The 19770-nt window shown below is 41.9% G+C and overlaps 1 protein-coding gene across 1 annotated transcript; it reads right to left on the bottom strand.

The window, feature by feature from the left end:
- LOC143109198 (serine/threonine-protein kinase pdik1l-B) lies at nucleotides 1-8239 on the bottom strand. Its single transcript, XM_076271855.1, has 4 exons — nucleotides 8126-8239; nucleotides 6827-7540; nucleotides 2469-2694; nucleotides 1-1381 (listed from the first exon to the last, which is right to left on the bottom strand). The coding sequence occupies exons 2-4, from the start codon at nucleotides 7427-7429 to the stop codon at nucleotides 1149-1151; spliced, it is 1062 nt and encodes a 353-aa protein (XP_076127970.1). The 5' UTR covers nucleotides 7430-7540; nucleotides 8126-8239; the 3' UTR covers nucleotides 1-1148.
- Between the last annotated feature and the right edge of the window lie 11531 nt (nucleotides 8240-19770).

The raw sequence follows: 19770 nt of genomic DNA, 5'->3' as shown, positions 1-19770 counted from the left end.
GGACCAGACAACCGATCCGAATGACAGATGAGAAGATGAAGTGTTGGTTGATTTGCAGCAGTCCATGTGTTTTTTTGTTGGCCACACATTTAATATCCTGAAGAAATAGAATCGTCTTTGGATTGATCTATCCGTTCCACTGTCTGCTCTGTAGAAACAAAATGGATTTTCCACAAAGGAAGGAGAAAGAGAGACCTCACACATTTCAAGTGGGTAAGATGGGAGGATGCAAACTTTGTGTCTGTATGCGCACAACATACAAAAAGGATATCTCCTGTTTACATCACACAAACACTTAATCGTCCCTCAGGAGAACAAAGTATTTCCCTGAGAAATGCAGTTAGACATGCTCAGTCTACAGGGGAACTTCAAAGACCTCACAAGAAAGAATTGTAGATTGGCGCCATTGCTGTGAGCACAATAACTTGTGCAGGGTTTTGCTGTGACCAGACAAATTTCACTCATTTCCTGTGTCATGTTACTGAAATTACATTTGATGTGACAACAGTCAAAAGAAACCTCTTAATTTGACAGAAAATATCCATCTTTTGGAGGAAAATGAAATGAAGCCATAACACAACATCCCCAACATAGAAGGAATCTAGGAAGCAGACGCCAAAACAAACCCTCTCATACACAACTTTTTTTTAAATCCATTCTTCAATAAATACATCCAAGCTCATTAAAACACAAATGTAAAAAATGTGTGGTTCTTACAAAAAAATCACCAGGATCTATCATGATCACTGTTGATTTACAGTGTAGATACCCTTTAAGATCAAGTATCGAGTGCCTCAGATATGCCATTTAATGTGCCTGAGGTTGCAAATCAAGCAAGCAGAAATCCCTTTAGTCAATTACTTATGTACAGCCACTTTCTCACCACAAGCCACTGACCAGATCTCAGTGAGCGAAGTAGGGAGGGAAATGACATTTTGCGCCAGTTTCCTGTACATGGATTAAGCGTTCTGGACTTAAAGATAACCTTTAATGGAGAGACCTCCACTGAAAAAAAAGTGTGTCCTAGTTTTAGAACTAGACTTAATCCATGTACCATGAGTAGGACACTGGCCCCGGGAGTCCAGTGATGTCCTGCGAGTCATTCCTCCAGCATATGCGCTGTGCTGCGCGTGAGAGCAGCCACCGCCTCAGTGCTGCTTGAGGGCGCGTCGCAGGTAGCCCTCCAGCTGCTGGGCGCTGGGCCGGGCGTCTGGGTCTGAGGCCAGCATGTGCAGCAGCAGGGTGCAGACGGCGGGGTTGGGTGGAGGGGGCAGCGGTGGAGCACGCCGCCCCTTCATGGGGATCACAAGCTGCAGGTCGGGGTTCTGACACAGTGCCTCGCCCAGGGGGGTTAGCCAGCGGCCGCGCACAAAATACGCCCCTATAGACACACACACACAAAGAGAAAGACAAGCAAAAAAGAGACAAGCATACAGACAAGGACACACACACACAAACAGGGACACACACAAACAAGGTCATACAGTCACGTAGGTCCATTAGATACAGATTCACTGTTAAATTGAATTTGACTCTTCAGACAACAGGAATGGACACAAACAACTTTCCACTAAAAGATGTTCCCTCTCGCACTCACTTACTGACTCACTGAATGACGGACCACGCGCATGACTAAGAAGTTAACTGGCCTTAACAGGACTCTGACCTTTCTGTGATTCTACACCACCAGACCGAGTAAAAGCCTCTGCCACTGTTCCTTCTGTTCACCTGCATTTCCCCACAGTTATAAAGTGTTTCTCCTTATTAAGTGACTCAATACAAGAAATGTACAGTATGTGTCCTCTCTAATGTGTTCCCTCATTCATTCATTCAACCTTCATTTATTCTTGGAGATTTCGTTGAGGGTAGTCCTCATTTTCAGTGAGGCCAAGATTACAATAACAATGAAACAACAAAAGAGATAGTAGACAATAATTGTAGTGAAAAGTATAGGCCTATAAATGAAACAAAAATAAAATCAATTTAAATTGTACAGGGGAATACATACATAAAATATTACTATTAATAAATACAAAGAATAATAATAAAATAAAATGATATTTAAAGGTACTCTAAGCAATGTTACACGGTTTCTAAGCTAAAACATTTTTTGGTCACATACAGCAAATATCACCTCACCATCTGCTAGCTGGCTATGCCCTGAATACACTGTAAAAAAATGTGGTTTCTGGACAGCCCAGGCTCCAAAAACAGCAACATGCATGTTTAAGAGAGTTTCAATTGCACGAGAGGGAGTAGCGAAATAGCTCTCTGTTTTGTTTGAACATCAACAGAAGTGACATTACCAAACATCGCTTAGAGCACCTTTAAACAGGTTCAAATTGACCTAAAGTTTATCTTCATAGTGTGCCTTGCTCGTTGCAAAAAGTAAAGACCTATAATTCTAAAAGTAATACATAGCTAATCATACTCAATACAGTGTATCTGGTATACACTAAGTAACTCACCTAGCTGTTCATGAGTGGATCCATCTTCCAGAAAGGTGATTCTCTCCAGGACGGCCCAGAAGAGCACCCCCATGGAGAAAATGTCTGCCTGAGCCGTGTAGTTGCGCCCGGCCCACACCTCTGGGGCCATGTAGAAGTCTGAGCCACACGTGGAGGAGAACGCTGGCCGAGTTTGGTCGCCTTCCGACAGACGCTCTGTTATCTTACTGAGGCCAAAATCTGCCACCTGTGAATTAGCAAGAGATGGGCAATGTTCATACAGACACAGGTGTTAACTAGTTGTATGGGTAAGAAAGTAGGAATGACTAAACTCCACCATTAGACTCTTTGGAATGCTTTGAGCCCAATTTAACAAGGTTCACGCTTCTCATTTCTCCATGGGTTTTTAACCAAGAGGTTCCCTGCTTTCTGTATAGAACCCCTATCCTGATTGAATACAATTCAACCTTCAAACCAATCTTCAGGGGAGGGTAGAAAGAACTGGGTGGAACTTTGGTTACTAGGGCTGTAACAATTAATCAATTAGTTGTCAACTATTCCCATTCACTGTATTTTTGGATGAATTTAATCTTTTCAAAGTTCTGGTTTACGTAATGCTCTATACCAGTAAACATCTTTGACATGTGGACAAAACCAAGCATTTGAGGACATCACCTTGGGCTTCAGAAAAAACACTGATTGACATTTCCCACCATTTTCTATCATATTATAGACCAAACAACTAATCAATTAATTGAGAAAATAATTGATTATAAAAACAGTCCTTAGTTGCAGCCCAAGCTTCTACCAAAACTCAACTGAGTGCTGAGCAGGAGATGTGCACAATTCCTCATCCGTGATGTGACTACTGCTTATTGGATGCTGCTGGAGCGCGTCATTTTTCTGCCATCATAGACATTTGCATCAGCGCTCTACAAAGGTCAATTAAAGGTTCAGTCCATGATTCTAGAATGCTTTGAGAGCACAGTCATTTTAATTGCTGCTAACTTGAAATCTCAACGTTTCGCCAAAAACGTAGGGCTGATTCAGACCGGTTGTGTGGCGTGACAATGTCAGCTGCGTGGTGTGTCCGTTTTTATTTCGGCTCCCATGTTAGCAGGTTAGAACTTGCTCACTGCCTTGCGTGACACGCACGTCTCAGGTGTGGTTCGAGCCACGCCAAAAACACACGCATGCCAGAAATAGGACCGACGCCTATTTTTAATGGAAGCGTTTCCATTCAAAACAGAAAATGAAGAGATGTTTTAATAGGCAGAGAGGCCGGCACAGAGCAGTGCGGACACATTTGTGGTTCACACCACGCAGCCGGTCCGCATCAGCCCTTAGGACGTGTATAACATTATGCACCAAACTACATACGCTACCTTAGGTGTTTTTAGTTATGGGGTCAAATTACAGACAGAACGTGTGGTAATGAAATATACATCTTCACCATCAAATCAGTCACTTAATGGGCATTTGATACCACCTTATCACCATTTAGTTCTGTTTCTTTCATGTTCTAGAAACAATACATGGATGGGTGAGGGCTAGACGATGGTGGCAAGGGTCTAATTCGTGACCATGTTCACGTCAGTCACATCGAACTGAGATTTATTCATGGAGTTGTGCATCGATGCATGATCCCCCTTTTTTAAAATTGATCAGAGTTCTGTGACACTGAAGGGATCAATACTCCCCGAATCAAATGGAGCAAGTGGGCGTCTGTGACACAACCATACAGCCCTGTGTAAATACAAAGAACTTTTAACAGAATGGAGTTTATGATCCATTTCTTTATGCAGACGTCTACGGTGATACAAAAAGAGCCTCTGAAAACACTGGAAATTACTTCCAGCTGGCAGAAAGAGTTCAGATGTACTGACACATACTGTAGGCCAGTGTTTCCCAAACTTTTTTTCTGGCGACCCACTTTTAAAAAATGACAGACCATCGCGACCCATTTCACTTCAAATCTACCCTGCAACCACCAATATTGTTTTAGGCCACAGGTTCTCCAACTTTTATATGCCTCCCCCAACCATACATTGCTATAGGATCCCTGCTTTGAACACGGTTGTGTTGCATTTTGAGCACCATCAAAAGTTGGAAATGACTACTGAATGACGTCGTCATTCGTCAGCATAGTAAGCTGTTCCTGTATTTCTAAAAAAAAATGTAGGCTACGTTGCGTTGCAGACAAATGGGTCCATAACACTGTGGACATCAATTTCAATGTAAACAGCAAATAACTCAAGTCGTTATATTGTATTGTTGTATTATATTATATTGTATAGTCGTTATATCAGAACAAGAGGCGTTTGCGCAAGAGCCGGAAGAATGCGCCTTTACTTTGGAGTTAGCGAGGTAGAAAAAGAGAGGAATAGTGTTTAAAATGCCCATTTAAATTGTAGACTATAAATAATGCACTGTTGTGCATTTTAAATCAGAAATAAGAATGTGAGGAGGTTGCTATTAACTTTAAAGATTGCATCTGCAATCGAAACTGTATGCAAATTGAATGGCCTTATGTCCGGTCTATGGATGTCTGCTTTAGTTGACAGCACGATCACTAGATTTTAATCGGTAAAGTTGAGGAGCTGGTATCTATTAATGTTCGTGCAAATAGGCGGATTCATGTTCGTGCAAATAGGCGGATTCATGTCCCTTGCAGTTTGCAACTGCGAGGTACAGGCGCCCCACAGAACTGTTTCATTTTGAGAGGTAGATATCCATGCTGGCACCCCCTCTGCGATGCGTTCGTCCCCCAGTTTCATGCGCCAGTTTCATGAGCTGTGACTGTGGTAGTTAACAATCTACATCCTAATAGAAGAAAACTGTTAGCTTTCCTGGTATCAAATGACAAATGGTATCAGTTAGGCCTATAACACAACATAAATTGTGCTGGCGACCCAAATAAAATCTCCTGCGACCCACCCGTGGGTCGCGACCCAGACTTTGGGAAACACTGCTGTAGGCTATACCCTCAGGGAGAGAGCACCCCACGGTTATGAGTCAGCAAAGTACTCGCTCTTAACAAATGGCCTTTGGTGAACCCACACTTGTATGTGCTAAAAGGTAATTAAAGGCCTTTTTTGTACAATGGGTGATTGATTTTTTTTTTTTTTTTTAAAGCAAGACTTAATCAATTTTCCCATTAGACCATCTTTTGCCTGCTGCTGCAAGTGAACGGAATCTTATTCGAGTTAATGAAGTGAGGAATCGATTTGGGTTCATAAAGGTAGCCAGTTGTTGAACATTAATAGACACCAGACCCTTCTCAATACAATTGTAATAAGACCCAATACCACCTGGCAACACAATATGTGCCAGTTATGGGAGCATTCTGAGAAGGGAAAGGAATGGTACCAATAAACAAAAGTATTATGGACATACATAATACCCTATCAGTAAACAGTATTCTTCCCCACAGCAGCCAAAATAGTTACAATGTGTGTCTTGAGATAAGTCTACTTGATAATACTCTACAGCATGTTTATGAAAGTAAACTCTTACAGAAACAGGCTCCTTAACATTGCCAGTAAGTGATACTGCGAAGTATTGCAACAATCTGCATTTAAACAACTGTTGATATCATACTCCTAAGAGCCCAAAAGATTCTGAAGGACTCTTCTCATTCTAACAATGGATTATTCCTACCGCTGAAATCAAGAAGACGCCTATGTAGTCACAAAGCCAGAACTGAGAGACTCAGGAGAAGTTTTTATCCCCAGGCCATCTGAACTCTGAACTCACACATCACACGTCAAAACACACACACATATCTGACTTTCTCCAACTTTTGCACATCTCCATAAAACTTTTGATTTATTATTTTTGATTTCTCCTCCATCTACCCATGTCCTTGATTGCCTAGCCTTTCTGCCCCCCCCCCACACTGGCAACCTGGCAGTTGGGTTAGCCCCTTGAGCCGTGGATCTGCCCAAGGTTTCTTCCTTGGTAACGGAGTTTTTCCTTGCCCCTGTTGCTCTTGGGTGCTCCTTGTTGGTGCCCCCCCCCCCCCAATCCCAATCCTCCCCCACCTTTCTTATGCAGCCCTTGCCACTTAATCTACTAAACCCCTCTTCTACTGCACTTTTTACCCGCCCCATTAATGCACAAATAGGCTGACACCAGACATAATTTCACTGCATTTCTTACTTCCAGTAACTATATGCATGTGACAATAAACTTCCTTGTATAATATCAATATAACATGCTGTTGCCAAGGACTGTGTGCACTTCAGCATTTAAATATGATGATAATTATGTGCAATTTGTCATCATTTGTGATAATAATGTTTGTGTGTGTCTGTATGTGTGTTCGGGGGGGGGGTTGGGGTGTTAGATGGTGCCATCCCCAACCAGTTTCACTCTACCTTAATGACGGGCCCCTTTTTAGTGAGTTGCACCAACACATTATCGGGCTTGAGGTCGCGGTGCACAATACCCAGCACATGCAGGAATGTCATGGCACTGCTCAGCTGTTTGAGCACGCTGTGGTTGCGCTCCGTGTCCGGCGGCCTGGACAGCATGTAGTGGTTCAGATCGCCCCCTTCACAATATTCCATCACCAGCCACAGTGCGGAGCAACGCCGGGGTACGACCTCGGCTCTTGGCTGCATTGGTCGTTTGCGGGAGCGAGAGTTTGTGCCTTTGGTACTGTGCTTTTGACCCGAGGCCAGGGCGCCTTTCAATGCGCTCTCCACCAGGTCCAGAGGTAGTCTGCCGGGTTTAAGTAGCTGAAGCGTGTTTGGTCCTGTCTGTGCGAGACAACTGTGCAAGGCAATGACGTTCGGGTGGTTCTCGGCCGTTGTTCTCATGACCCACAGCTCCTGCAGGTACAGCTGTATGCTTTCAGGGCTAATGCACGGCAGACGCTTGATAGCCACTCTGTCTCCGGCTCCTTTCTCGAGACCCTCGAACACCACTCCGTAGCTCCCTCGGCCCACTTCCCGTTGTAAAATGTACAATTCTTCCATTTCGGTAAAAGCTGTTTGTACGTTTCTATTTTTAAGGTTGTACTAAGGCGCTTTGAGATCCAAACTTCCTTGTTATTCAATGAGCAATGCTGAGTAAACAACGTAGGCTACCTGTGGGAAAAATACACGTGTAGTGTTAATGTTGCACTTAAACAGATCAATATGGCATTCATCTACATGAGCGTTCTGCCGAGAATCTGAATATGAATTCAAATGCAATGGTGGTTGTCTTGTGGTCAAGCAGCTTACTGGGATAAAATAGCAAACTTTCGTAGATAGATCAGATGAAAGTTACAATGCTGAGTCAGTAACGTTAATGTGGTTTGCAAGTAGCCTAATCATGCATAGTTTAACGTTAGGGTTTGATTTGACAGATTATTCGCCGTGAATTGGGATAATAGGAAAATTAGCAAGTTACCAAGACTGCAGGGGGCTCACAGAAAATAAAAATAAGTTGGCTAGCGCGTCGATAGCTAATGTACCGTTTACATAGGCTAAATTACAGTTGTAATGTTATCGGGTTAATTTTGGACCAAAACGTCCGAAGTATGACGTCCGGACTATTGATACTTTTAGCTAACTGAGCTAGTTTCTACTTTGCTAGCTTACCAGTTTAGTCATAATGTCTGCTAAATGTTAGTTATCGATACTATTTTACTAATATTGTGTAATTGAAGTAGAAGAACAGAAACTTACCCATGTACCAATACAGGTCTATCGCTCTGAAGTTGTACTCTATCTTCACTAGTTACAATAGTTTTTGATCAAGTGAACAATGTTTCAAGTTAAATGAAAACACTGTTGCACTGATAGTCTTCCGTAGGCCTACTTCAGATATTCCCGCTTCACGCACGCAGATAACAACGTTCTTTCCCATTGGTCAAAGCGCACTGTGTGACCAATCAGTGACGGTTACAGTATCAACGAGTTTGAAATATCCTATCAATTTAAACACCACGAGATGGGCAGTTCTCATGGCAGTTCTCCGTGTCCTTGAGTCACTACAAACACAAAAACACGTTTCCTCGTGTAGCCTAGTCCTAGATTACGCCTGCAGGCATTTAAAAACGTAGGCTATAGACTAGGGGTGCATTCAGAGCACCTCGGAATGACAAGGACCGCCCCCATGGCTACTTTGTTTTTCCGACAGCAAGTGTTCAAGTGCTTTCCATCGAATGTGTGACAAACACGGATGCCACAACAAAGGTTAAAACATACACTCACTTATCCTAAACAAACAACTTTATTTGCTTAAAATACAGTGTAAGATGCTCGTGAAAGAAAGATATGCAGCTTTTCAAGTGATAAAAAGGGCAAATTCCCAAGTTTACATTAAAACTGTTGGACATGAAAGGCCACATGGACTACAAACGAACTACAACGTGACGACAAAAGTGATTGGTTTAAAGTAGCCTAATAATTGGTAGCCTATGGAAAGGTTATGTAGGTTGCAATGTTAGGGGAAGGTTGCAACTTTAGGGAACGTTAGGGCAGAACTACTGCAGAAATGGTCTTGTAGGCTATCCTTCCCCAGATCTAGGCCTATGTCTTCACAACTTTGTCTCGCAGGTCTACGGACAATTCCTCGTGGCTTGGTTTTTTCACTCTGACATACACCATCAACTAACTATGAGACGTTATATAAAGAGATGTGTGTCTTTCTTAATAATGTCCAGTGAATTAATTTAGCCACAGGTTGAATCCAATCAAGTTGTAGAAGCATCTCAAGGACCATTGATAGAAGTAGGATGCACCAGAGCTCAATTACAAGCGTCATAACAAAGTGTCTGAATATGTAAATGGAATAGGCTATTTCAGTCTTATTTTTTATATAAATGTACAAAACACTCCAAACACCTGTTTTTTGTGGAGTGTTGGAGTATTGTGTGTAGATTGATAAGACAAAAAAATTGAGTCCATTTTAAGATGAGTAAAACATAACAAAATGTGTAAAAAAGTGAAGTGCTGTGAATAGGCTACTTTCCGTATGCACTGTAAATATCCCTGTCAGTTGCTGAGAACAATTGACAACTATCTTATGAAATTCCTCAGACATTTCATGAGACCTTTGGCCTGTATTTAGATTAAATGTCAAGATGAGTAATGTGGGTGCAAACCTACACATAAGCCGAAAGTTGTCACACATTTCAGCACCTCTTTTTTTCAGGCGTCATGAAGCTCAACGCTTTTGAAAGTCATGTTGTTGTAAGTGAATCACTAGGCCGAGATAGGAATTTATGTTGATTTACAAATGAAAGTGGTAAATTCTGCAGCCTTGCCAATATGCTGCATAATCATGACTTTATGGTTCCATATGGATTTACAAGTCTTATTGACCAAAACCATTAGCCTATAACAACTTTAACTGTTATCCTATATATAGTCTGTTACATGCTCTTACATAGCAGAAAATGCTTAGGAACACACTATTTCACATGTTCCCTGGAGTGGTCCCTCTGCACTGTGATTGCTCAGTTTCTCAAACAGAAGCATCTAAAAATGCGTCAATGGAGTTTAAAAGGCATTCAGCTGTGATGTGAATTTCCAGCACTGTATACCATAAAGCCTCACGTGCGTTCTTTCTGTGACTGGCAGGCTCTCTGAGTCAGTCATTTTACTGGGGTTTGAAATGAACCTCTGTCCCAACATTTGAGCAATAGATTCCATCAGTCTGATCCCCATATTCTTCATTATCTGAAGGTGATGAAGTCAGTCACGCTTCGTGCCATCTCCCTTATTCCATAACCGTACATCACCCCATCTGCTGTTTTGTTGTGTGTAGGCTATACTGCACACATCACACAGAAAATTGCCCATGCATATGGTTTGATTTTCATGTCTTTGTTATCCCCTTGTTTGTGGTAGTGACCCTGAGAAGCTATACGGAAAGAAAGAGCTACACAAATACACTCAACATTGCCTAACTGAAGACATTTTCAGGCCAGAAATTCATGATCAGTTGTGCTGGCGTTTTCCTTCCGCAGGCATCCTAAATCTAAGAGTTTGTCATTTCACTCACAAGGTTAATTAGTTGACCAATGAAAGATGACTTTTAATTTGCACTTAGATTGAGGTCGCAAAATATCATTTTTATTTCTCTGTGAGTTAGTCTATGTATGTATTTATTTATTTATTTCGGAAGAGGTTGTATGACTGTAAGAAGAAACATAGAGAATATTGACTTCAGATGCATTTCAATTCACCTTTAGATTTCCAATCATCTCTAATGAAATTAGCAAGTTTATGAGGCAGTTAAGAATATCTTATAGGCTAGGATGACGATTCCACTCTGGGTGTTTTATTCATTTAAATATCTGTGAAGAACTCATGCAATTACATAATTTCAGTCCAAGGTACATTTCCATATGATGTCCATATATTTTTGATGTTGTTCTGTATTTCCCCTCAGGCACCTGTTCCTGGTTCAAATTACTGTGATTATCAGAGAGGTCTCTACTGCCAATGACAAGGAGTAGTGCATTATACTTCAGTCCAGTTGCCCTAGGTGATTCAGGTTTGCTTCAGTGAATTTCACTGTTTGGCAAGACCATGAGACTTTGCACTGATACCAAGACTGTGGGGCAGGCAAAGCAGGCACAATCCAGAGAAACCAAAATGACTGCATTTTTATCCAATATGATGTTTTCAATATCACTGTTAGTGTTTTCTGTGATCTGTAGTGAACTCAAACAATCATGTTAGTTGATCCAAATGACTTTTTTGTACAGTACATTATTTGCTCTCAAATTTCTTAATTTAGGAGACACTGTGACACAGCAGTGACACTGACCATGTTGACTTTGTGTGTAAAGAATAAAATATTATTTTTTAAGATTTCAAGAGTTTAAATACAATATGTATGCCCAGTAAATATATCCATTAAAGGACATCAATCATACTAAATATGTATTATACAACACTCAAAGTAGCTGTATTTTTAGAGAAGGAAATATTGTTGGTATTTGTTCTGAATATTGGTTCTTAAATGATGCTGCTTGATTAAAAAGCTAATTTCAAGTATGAACATGCTTTCCTCTCTAATCCTTTCATTCACGTACAAAAATAAGAGTGCATGGTTATAAAGATGAAAGCTTGGTAAGAAATATAAGCTTATCTAAAAATACCTTTCATCACCCCCCCCCCCGCATCATAATTCTAAGCCATGGGGGGGGGGGGTTCCACCTGTTTTTTTCACAAACAAGCAAAGGCTGATTTCCCTCCGTGTGTGTGTGTTTTCTCTCCCTTGCATGTTCATTCACCCCAGGGTCACACAATATATGGTTGTCTTCCTAACAGTAACAACATTGAGTAACCTTTGGCCACATTGCCCAGTTCTGTCTCTGGAGCAGCCAGAACAACAGTAGAATGATGTAGGGAAAAAAAAATCTCTCCCGTCAAATTTGTTTCAAAATACATGGCATGGACAATGAATCATACTTTCTCTTCATATGTTTTTTCCCCTTATATGTGACTACTGTGTGGTTTGCCATATCTTTTGCGTGTGTTCCAATTATTCTCTTGGTGGCATGGTTGACTCTGGCCAGGGACCCACATATTCTACCTCAGGGAGCTTTTGTTTTTCTTCCTGATGCAGGTTTGAGCAGCCACTTATATGCTTTACCCATCATCTGCCTTTTGACCAACCCTATATTAGGGTCAGCTAATCACAAATAAAACCTGGAAAGCCTCGTTTCAGTGTCTTATCGGATGATTAGGTTTAATTGCTTTTTAATAGGCTTTTGTATGATTCGTCCTCTCGTTTCTTGTTTCCCTTGCTTTCCTCAGTCTCAAGTCATGGTTTCTCATTAAGGTATATAAGGTATACACACACACACAAATACACAAATAGCCTAGAGGTGTGTCAGTTAGTTAGAGGAGACTTATATATTTAGCCATGTTCTGTGACTTCTTTGGGGGGAGGGCGGGTCGATGGGGTGTGGGATCTAGGGTCATGACGTCAGTGGTGGGGCTCAAACGTCAGCGTTGACTAAGGGATGTGTGTCTGCTGAGATGTGCGTGCAGAGTTACACATCACATGCCCCCAACCCCACCCCTCCCAAAAACTCTCCTCCCCACCCCTAGTCTATGCAGCATATTCCAGTGTTGGGGGAGGGAAGGGTGTGTGTGTGTGTGTGTGTGGGGGGGGGGGGGGGGCAGGCAGGGAGGGTATGCACCAGAGGAAGGGGTGTGTTATTATAAGGAGCCAGGAGGGGCCTCAGCGACATCAGATGCCCAAACCCAGAGGAGAGAGAGAGAGAGAGACGGAGTAGAGCCACCACTGCCACAAGAGAACATCATATACAAGGCATACACTGAAGATACACTGGGAGTGCTTATTTCTACTGCTGTCATAGGTAAGACGGTGCTATGATTCTTGTTTCTTGATGTGTGTATGTGTGTGTTTTGTGTGTGTGTGTGTGTGTGTGTGTGTGTGCGCGTGTGTGTGTGTTTTGTGTGTGTGTGTGTGTGTGTATGTGTGTGTTTTGTGTGTGTGTGTGTGTGTGTGTGCGCGTTCGCGCGTGTGTTTTGTGTGTGTGTGTGTGTGTGTGTGTGTGTGTGTGTGTGTGTGTGTGTGTGTGTGAGAGAGAGAGAGAGACTGATGCTACTTTCCGTTGCGTTTATGCCTCATGCCAAATTATGTCAGAAGTTGCTCAGAAGGGTATGAGAAACAGGGTTTTTTTTTTGAAGAATGTTAATATTAATGGAAATGTAAGATGGGAACTGTACCACGTTTTTCTTGTTTTTACCTCTTGGAGCTATCCAGTGACATGCACACGTACCCTCGGCACACTCCTCTGTGGTTATAAACTAGTCCTCTGTGATCTAAGTTAATGACCTCACTGGCTTAATTAACCTCTGGTTTCCATTAGGCATTGTTTTTTCCCCATCGTCATCACCTACACAACCTCACCTCCTTTAACCTCTTCACACCTTCCTCTTCCTCTTTCTCTTGTTCGTCCCTCATGCCATGCTTGGGTGGGTGAGGTGGAGATCTGGAAAGGAAATGCTGTCGTTTCTAATTTTCATGATATGCAGCCTGCGTTACACACACACACACACACACACACACACACACACATACACACACACACACACACACACACACACACACACACACACACACACATACACACACACACACACACACACACACACACACACACACACACACACACACACACACATACACACACACATACACACACACACACACACACACACACAGATAACATATGACATTCACATACAGCTTTTCATGTGCTGGCTGTTGACTCTATGATTGTGCTATTTGAGCTATGAGGGTGGTCTACATAGCATATGCAGTATGTTACAGATACAGGTAGTATTAAAGTTAGAAATATACACTACTGGTCAAAAGTTTGGGGTCACTGTGAAATTTCCATTACACTTATAGACAGAATACAAGAGATCAACAGAGATCAGTTGCATTGTTTTTTCAGGGCAGCAGTTCAGATTACATTATGTGCTTACATAATTGCAAAAGGGTTCTCCAATGTTTTCTCAGTTAGCCTTTTTAAATGATATCAGATTAGTCAACAGAATGTGCCTTTGCAACACTGAATGAATGGTTGCTCATAATGGACAATGTAGATATTGCAATAGAGATCAGCCATTTCTTTCTACAACAGTCGAGAACCCTTTTGCAATTATGTAAGCACATAATGTAATCTGAAAACTGCTGCCCTGATTAAAAAAACAATGCAGCTGATCTCAGCTGGTATTCTGTCTATAATGGAGTGGAATGGAAATGTCTAAGTGACCCCAAACTTTTGACTGGTAGTGTAGATAGTATTAAAGTTAAGAGGTTTTTAAATACAATGATATGTTCCAGAGATGTGCTAGTGATGGTACAGATGAATACTGAAATGGGGAACATAATACTGCATGTTTTAATAGTTTTAATACTGTGCCTGGTCTTCAAAGCTTTTCCCATCCTCCGCAGACACCTGTTCTAGAAGGAGGGGCAGCTTCTTCCTGTGTGTGAATGCATGCAAGATATGATAAAATGATGAAGGTGAAATAATTCGTCTAAAGTTGGTCAATCAGTCAGTTTCACTGTCTCCATAGACTTGCTTATGTAACAGCCACATTTAAGACTCCGAATCTTATTAGGATGCTATTGTTGCTTATCAGCAACAGATGCAGCGTGGTCCATCAGTATTCAAATGGCTTTTAATTTCATGGGTAGGTTTATCAAGAAGTGATTTGTGGCTGTGACGATTAGTGTGTGGAAATCTAATCCTTATGGTCTGGTGGGAGAGTTTAATCACATTCCTATTAAAACTGATTTCTTTCTTGGTTAATTTCCACCTGAACCTGCGGCTAATTGTTTCTGGAGATTTTAGATGTGGGGAATGTTGATTTTAGATGTTCCCTGCTTCAGTTGTATCAAAAAATACAGTGATGCCTTTCTTCTTTTTGCCTTGATTCTTGAAAAAAAATGAAGATGTTAAATTGTTTGTCTTAAATTACCGTAATGCCCCCACCACCACACATCCTGACTTTTTAAATGCTTCTTATATGTATCACAAGACTGGGGTTTAGTTTAGTATAGGACATTGTTGGTCTCATTTTGATATGATAAATGACACAGGCACTGTTATGACAGTTCTGATGAAATGTTAATCATTCAGTGTATGCAGATCAATGACAATTGCTTTTCCCATCAGCAATGGTGGAATGGTGATACCCAAACTCATCATGGTAGATAAGGCTACTAATTCAAATTGCTTATCATCAAACACTGTAATTTCTAAAAAAACTCTATTTGGTATAGGCCTACTTTTGGTGTTCATTTTGTTGTTCAAGTTGTGTGTGTTTATACCCTTGTGATTCCTAATTATTACCTTTCTCAGTAATGCCAGACAGCAGAATTGCATGATGTCCATTTGTCAAAGCCCCTCTGCATCGCTCCTTGTCAGGTTTTAATGTAGACAGGAGGCAATTTCCATAATTGTGCACACTTTTTGGCTTTTTCCCTTGCACACAATTTGCCCTGCGTGTCCATTCTAAGTGCCCCATTGTGCCAATGAATTATTCATATTTATACTTTAATGGTATTTCCACAAATGCCTCCCCCTGATGAACTTGCTGCATGTGACATACTTCCAAATTCCAGTGAAGTAATCATGGGTTGGCAGTGGCACTAAATGAGAATTAGAGGTGGGATTTTTAAATAGCATAGCCTAGCCTTAATACTGCTTTATAAAAAACAATAGGAAAAAACACATCGAGTGCTATAACCATTTTCTTTGGATTTCCTTTGAAAGGCCCTGGCATATGCTTTCAGCTAATCACATTATTGTTTTTAAACGTATTCAATTGGTCAGTCATTTCTACAACCACATTGCCTTGGTGAAATGAACTGAATTATATTTGTGTAATTTTATTCATTCATTCGTTCGTTCATTTGTGATGGGATTTTTTTTAGCCTATAGGCCTAGTTTTTGAGCCATAATATGACATAACAAAGTCAAATGTCAGGATGGACTTGCGCATCCGTAGCCTATTTTGCAATTTCAAACAGCAGGTTATGACCACATGAAATTGCAATTACATGGAAATCTGTCATTAAATGGCATGTCTGAATAGCTGTTGTTCACAGGTATCCTTATGGCCTGGCTGTACTGTGGTTGTCTGAGTTTCATCATTTAGGCTAATCGCCCTCAAGAATGATGGAAAGGTGTGCGCAACGACGGTGCAAGACCGACGTAAATGTCAAAGCCACAGATCACACCACCAGCCATCGACTCCTTCATTAGTACCGTTACTATGACATCGCTCCTCGTTCGGACTCTCGGTCGTGAGGCTCAAGATAATTGCAATCGTCAGCGCTAATGGATAACCCGAAAGGAGACGATAATCTCTCCAAATATGATTGCGAAATACAAGCGCGGTCCCTGAGGCGATCAATATGTTTTCAATTAAAATACCTACGTGAATCGGGTCTTCTATGTGTGAAAACAATTCTGACAATAAAGACAAGCTCGATTAATTCAATAGGACGACTTAACGGTGACTGAGTTTAATTGATCGTTGTATTAGAACTGGGGGGAGTAATGTGTATTTTCTTTGCGGCGTGTCTGTTTCAAATGCCATTTGTATTCAGGTTGCGAGAGTTTGTTGAGATAACACTCAGACGGAAAAGTTTTGCCTGAAAAGTAAGACATTTCCTCTGCGGGTGTTTGGCAGCCCATGGAGGTTTGAAATTATTTCCCCTCATTTGTATTTTCCCAGTGATAAATAAGTGCATTTGCATTTCTTAACTAAGCCTACCAGACGTAAGTGTTCTCTCGCACTATTTTCCTCGGGATTTTGGCGAACAAGCCTTTTAGGACTTCTTCCAGGGACTGCATTTGCAGAACGCAAAAACACAATTATGCTTGTGTGGGCGTCTCAAGGCCAACCAGTAAATGTTTTAACCTACTAGAACTCCACAACACATTTAATGACTGATATCACCTCTGAATAAATTTACTTTGCAAACTCTATCACAGAGTGCCTCCCAATTAACATGCAGTGTGGGAAGCGACACCTGTGTAACCAAAGATACGGCGGCCCTGTCAGAAGATGTTTGATTGTTGCTCTTTGTAGCCCTCCCTTCACAGCGACTGTGAATCATGTTTATCTGAACACTAGCACGGTTGTGAAATGGGTAGGGAGTGGGACTGTTTACCGGAGAGGTGATACCATCAGGTGGCTCCTCTCTGGGAAAACGGGAGCCAGACACAACTAATCGGATTAAGCACATTCACACGGTTTAGCCATTTCACATCTCACCCCACGGGAAGCTCTTCAGACGGGACTTTGCAATCGGTCCATCTCAGACACAACAGGAGCGCACGCACCTCCACCTGCTTGCGTGTGGTGACGTCACGTGATATTTTTGAGAGCACAGCCAAGACACAGATCAAAAGATTGATGTTCTTTTAAAAACAAGGGTTTCTGTAGGACCCTTGAAGCGAAGTTTTTTTCCAATATGTGTCTCCCTTCATACTTGGAATAGCGAAGGGTTAAGGGATTGACTAAATAATGAGTTGTGAGACTTAACCAAAGGTGGGCCCAAAGAACATTCATGCTGCATGACTACAGAACATTTTAGTTGTTTGAAAGTAGAAAACATGTAAACAAATATTATCTAAACATGAATAAGGATCTTCATAATTTGTACTATTACTACCAATGGGTAGAGAACAACAAATGCACAACAATTCAGAAAAAATACTGGACATGACAAAGAAAGTCAAAAGCTCAGGGTTGAGTCAGTTCATTTCATAACCATCAGCTAACAACCTGAATATTGTATCTCTTTTATATCCAATTCAAACACATTCAATGGAACTATGGAGTGCAAAATAATAATAATAAAAAACTTTCTTATCAAGGCAGTTGTGTGAAATTAATCAAGTATTATTAATGGCGCATGAGGGGTTTGCCGCTTGGAGGCCATTTTCAATCATCTCCCCCATCAAAGCCATAGACCATTCTTTAAACCTTGTCTCTTTACAGTAATTGCAGCAGTTGGGGCTTTTGTTTGATGGGATGCTGTGTCGAATAGGCAATAACTCCAACATCCTTATGCTGTTGTTTTGCTTGGTGCCTCATGCTGTTCACAGGGGTAAAGGCAAAGATACGCTCAGCACACACACAATGCAATGCAATGCAGTAGGTCTTATCAAGGCTTCATCTGCAAAAGCACCCCACACACACACACTCCCTCCCCCACCCCACTCTCCGCCTTCCAACTCTAATCCAATATGACTAATGCACTATGTTGGCCAGGGGAATGAGTCAGTGACTGGGCTATGTGGCCCCCCATCTCACAGTCCCCACTGTTGGGTTCCCCCCCCCACACACACACATTTTCTCCCTACCCTCTTTTTTCCCTCTCATTTCCTCCTGATTATGCCAGGAGCTTTTATTCTTCTGCCAATTAAGGGCAGATGATGAGTTTGGCTGATGAATTTCGGGGGGTGGTTTGTGTGTGTGTGTGTGTGTGGGGGGGGGGGGGGGTGCGCGATGCACCGAGCAGCTGGTGAATGCCCTCCGCTATGAACTACTAGCGTTTCATACATGAAAAACGCCGGCGGCCTGTGAAAGAGATGCAAACGTTGTCTTGAGTGACGTGCCTTGAAGTGAACATTTCCCCCGTACTAGTGACTTGAGTCGAAGTGTTGTCTCGAAACACATTTTGTCTTGGTGCAAAATTCTGTCGCTGGAGGAGATGCACCTGGCATTAGACATCAGATGGGGAAGCAGATGCAATGTAGAAGGTAATATTGCCCATTTCTAAGCACAGTTAAATTCTCAGAGACTTTATATTAATTGCAGAGGAATATGTGTTGTTGTCCCTAAAGCTATTCCTCTATTCCTCACAAAGTTTAAATATATCCACACAACCACTCTTCTGAAACCAATTTGAAACTGGATATGAATGACTGTAGGGGATATTTTTTAGTATATTATTAGTAGTGGTGACGTTGGTTCTTTTGTAGCAGTTATTAAAGTACTATTTGTCAGTTTACTAACACTAAGGAGTAAGGGCAAAAGCCCAATAAAGCTTGGGCACACCGAGCGTCCTTTAACATTGGGCTCGAGCTTGAGGTTGGCTGGCTGGACTTATTTTACCCACACACAAATTGCTGTGCTCTTTCACCCAAGGATTTAAGATGTTTTCCCCAGATAGTGCTGTCTTATCTCTGTTCATGAGAAATCAATGGCATCCTTGGCACCCTGGGCGTGCACTGATATGTGTTTAAAATTGGCTTTGCAGTCACGTCATTGAATGTGTGGAGGGGATCAACGTACAAAAAATGACATAGGATGTTAATCCTTTTCTCCATCATTGTTGTCCTTTTGTCCTCCTCTCCTCTCCTCTCTTCTACTTTCCTCTCCTCCCCTCCCCTCTCCTCTCCTCTCCTCTCCTCATACTGTATATCACACCTGCTCTTACCCCTACTCCCTTTCTTTTTGTCTCCTTATTCTCCTCTCTTTCTCCCTTTCTCTCCCTCTTTCTTCCACCTTCCATCCCCTCCTCTCTGTCATTTCCTGTTCCTCCTCTCTTTTCCATTCCACTTCCTGCTCTTTTAACTTTTCCCCCCCATCTCTTTTACGTCTCTTAACCATCCCCTGACCTCCTTTATCTATTTCCCTCCCTCTCTCCTCTCCTCCCCTGCCTCTTCCTCTCTCCCCCTCTCCACCCACCTGTCCTTCCGCAGACGTCTGGCCCCTCAGCCTCTGCGCGCGCGTTAGTCCTCCCATCCCTGCCACGTCATCGCTGTCGTCGTCGTTGTCGTCTTCGCCATTCGTTCCCGTGAGCC

Source organism: Alosa pseudoharengus, unplaced genomic scaffold, assembly GCF_046254945.1.
Source record: "Alosa pseudoharengus isolate Yale_2024_CS ecotype anadromous, Long Island Sound unplaced genomic scaffold, YU_APseudo_1.1 YU_APseudo_1.1_scf_7, whole genome shotgun sequence".
Taxonomy (NCBI): domain Eukaryota; kingdom Metazoa; phylum Chordata; class Actinopteri; order Clupeiformes; family Clupeidae; genus Alosa; species Alosa pseudoharengus.
This window is presented reverse-complemented; position numbering and strand designations above follow the sequence as displayed.

What these genes read in the sequence shown, in the direction of transcription:
- LOC143109198 (XM_076271855.1), bottom strand. Translation starts at nt 7,429, where the DNA reads ATGGAAGAATTGTACATTTTACAACGGGAAGTGGGCCGAGGGAGCTAC. An exon ending in AAAAGGGGCCCGTCATTAAG is followed by an intron (nt 2,695 to 6,826) that starts GTAGAGTGAAAC and finishes GCTAATTCACAG; the next exon opens with GTGGCAGATTTTGGCCTCAG. An exon ending in ATCCACTCATGAACAGCTAG is followed by an intron (nt 1,382 to 2,468) that starts GTGAGTTACTTA and finishes GTGTGTCTATAG; the next exon opens with GGGCGTATTTTGTGCGCGGC.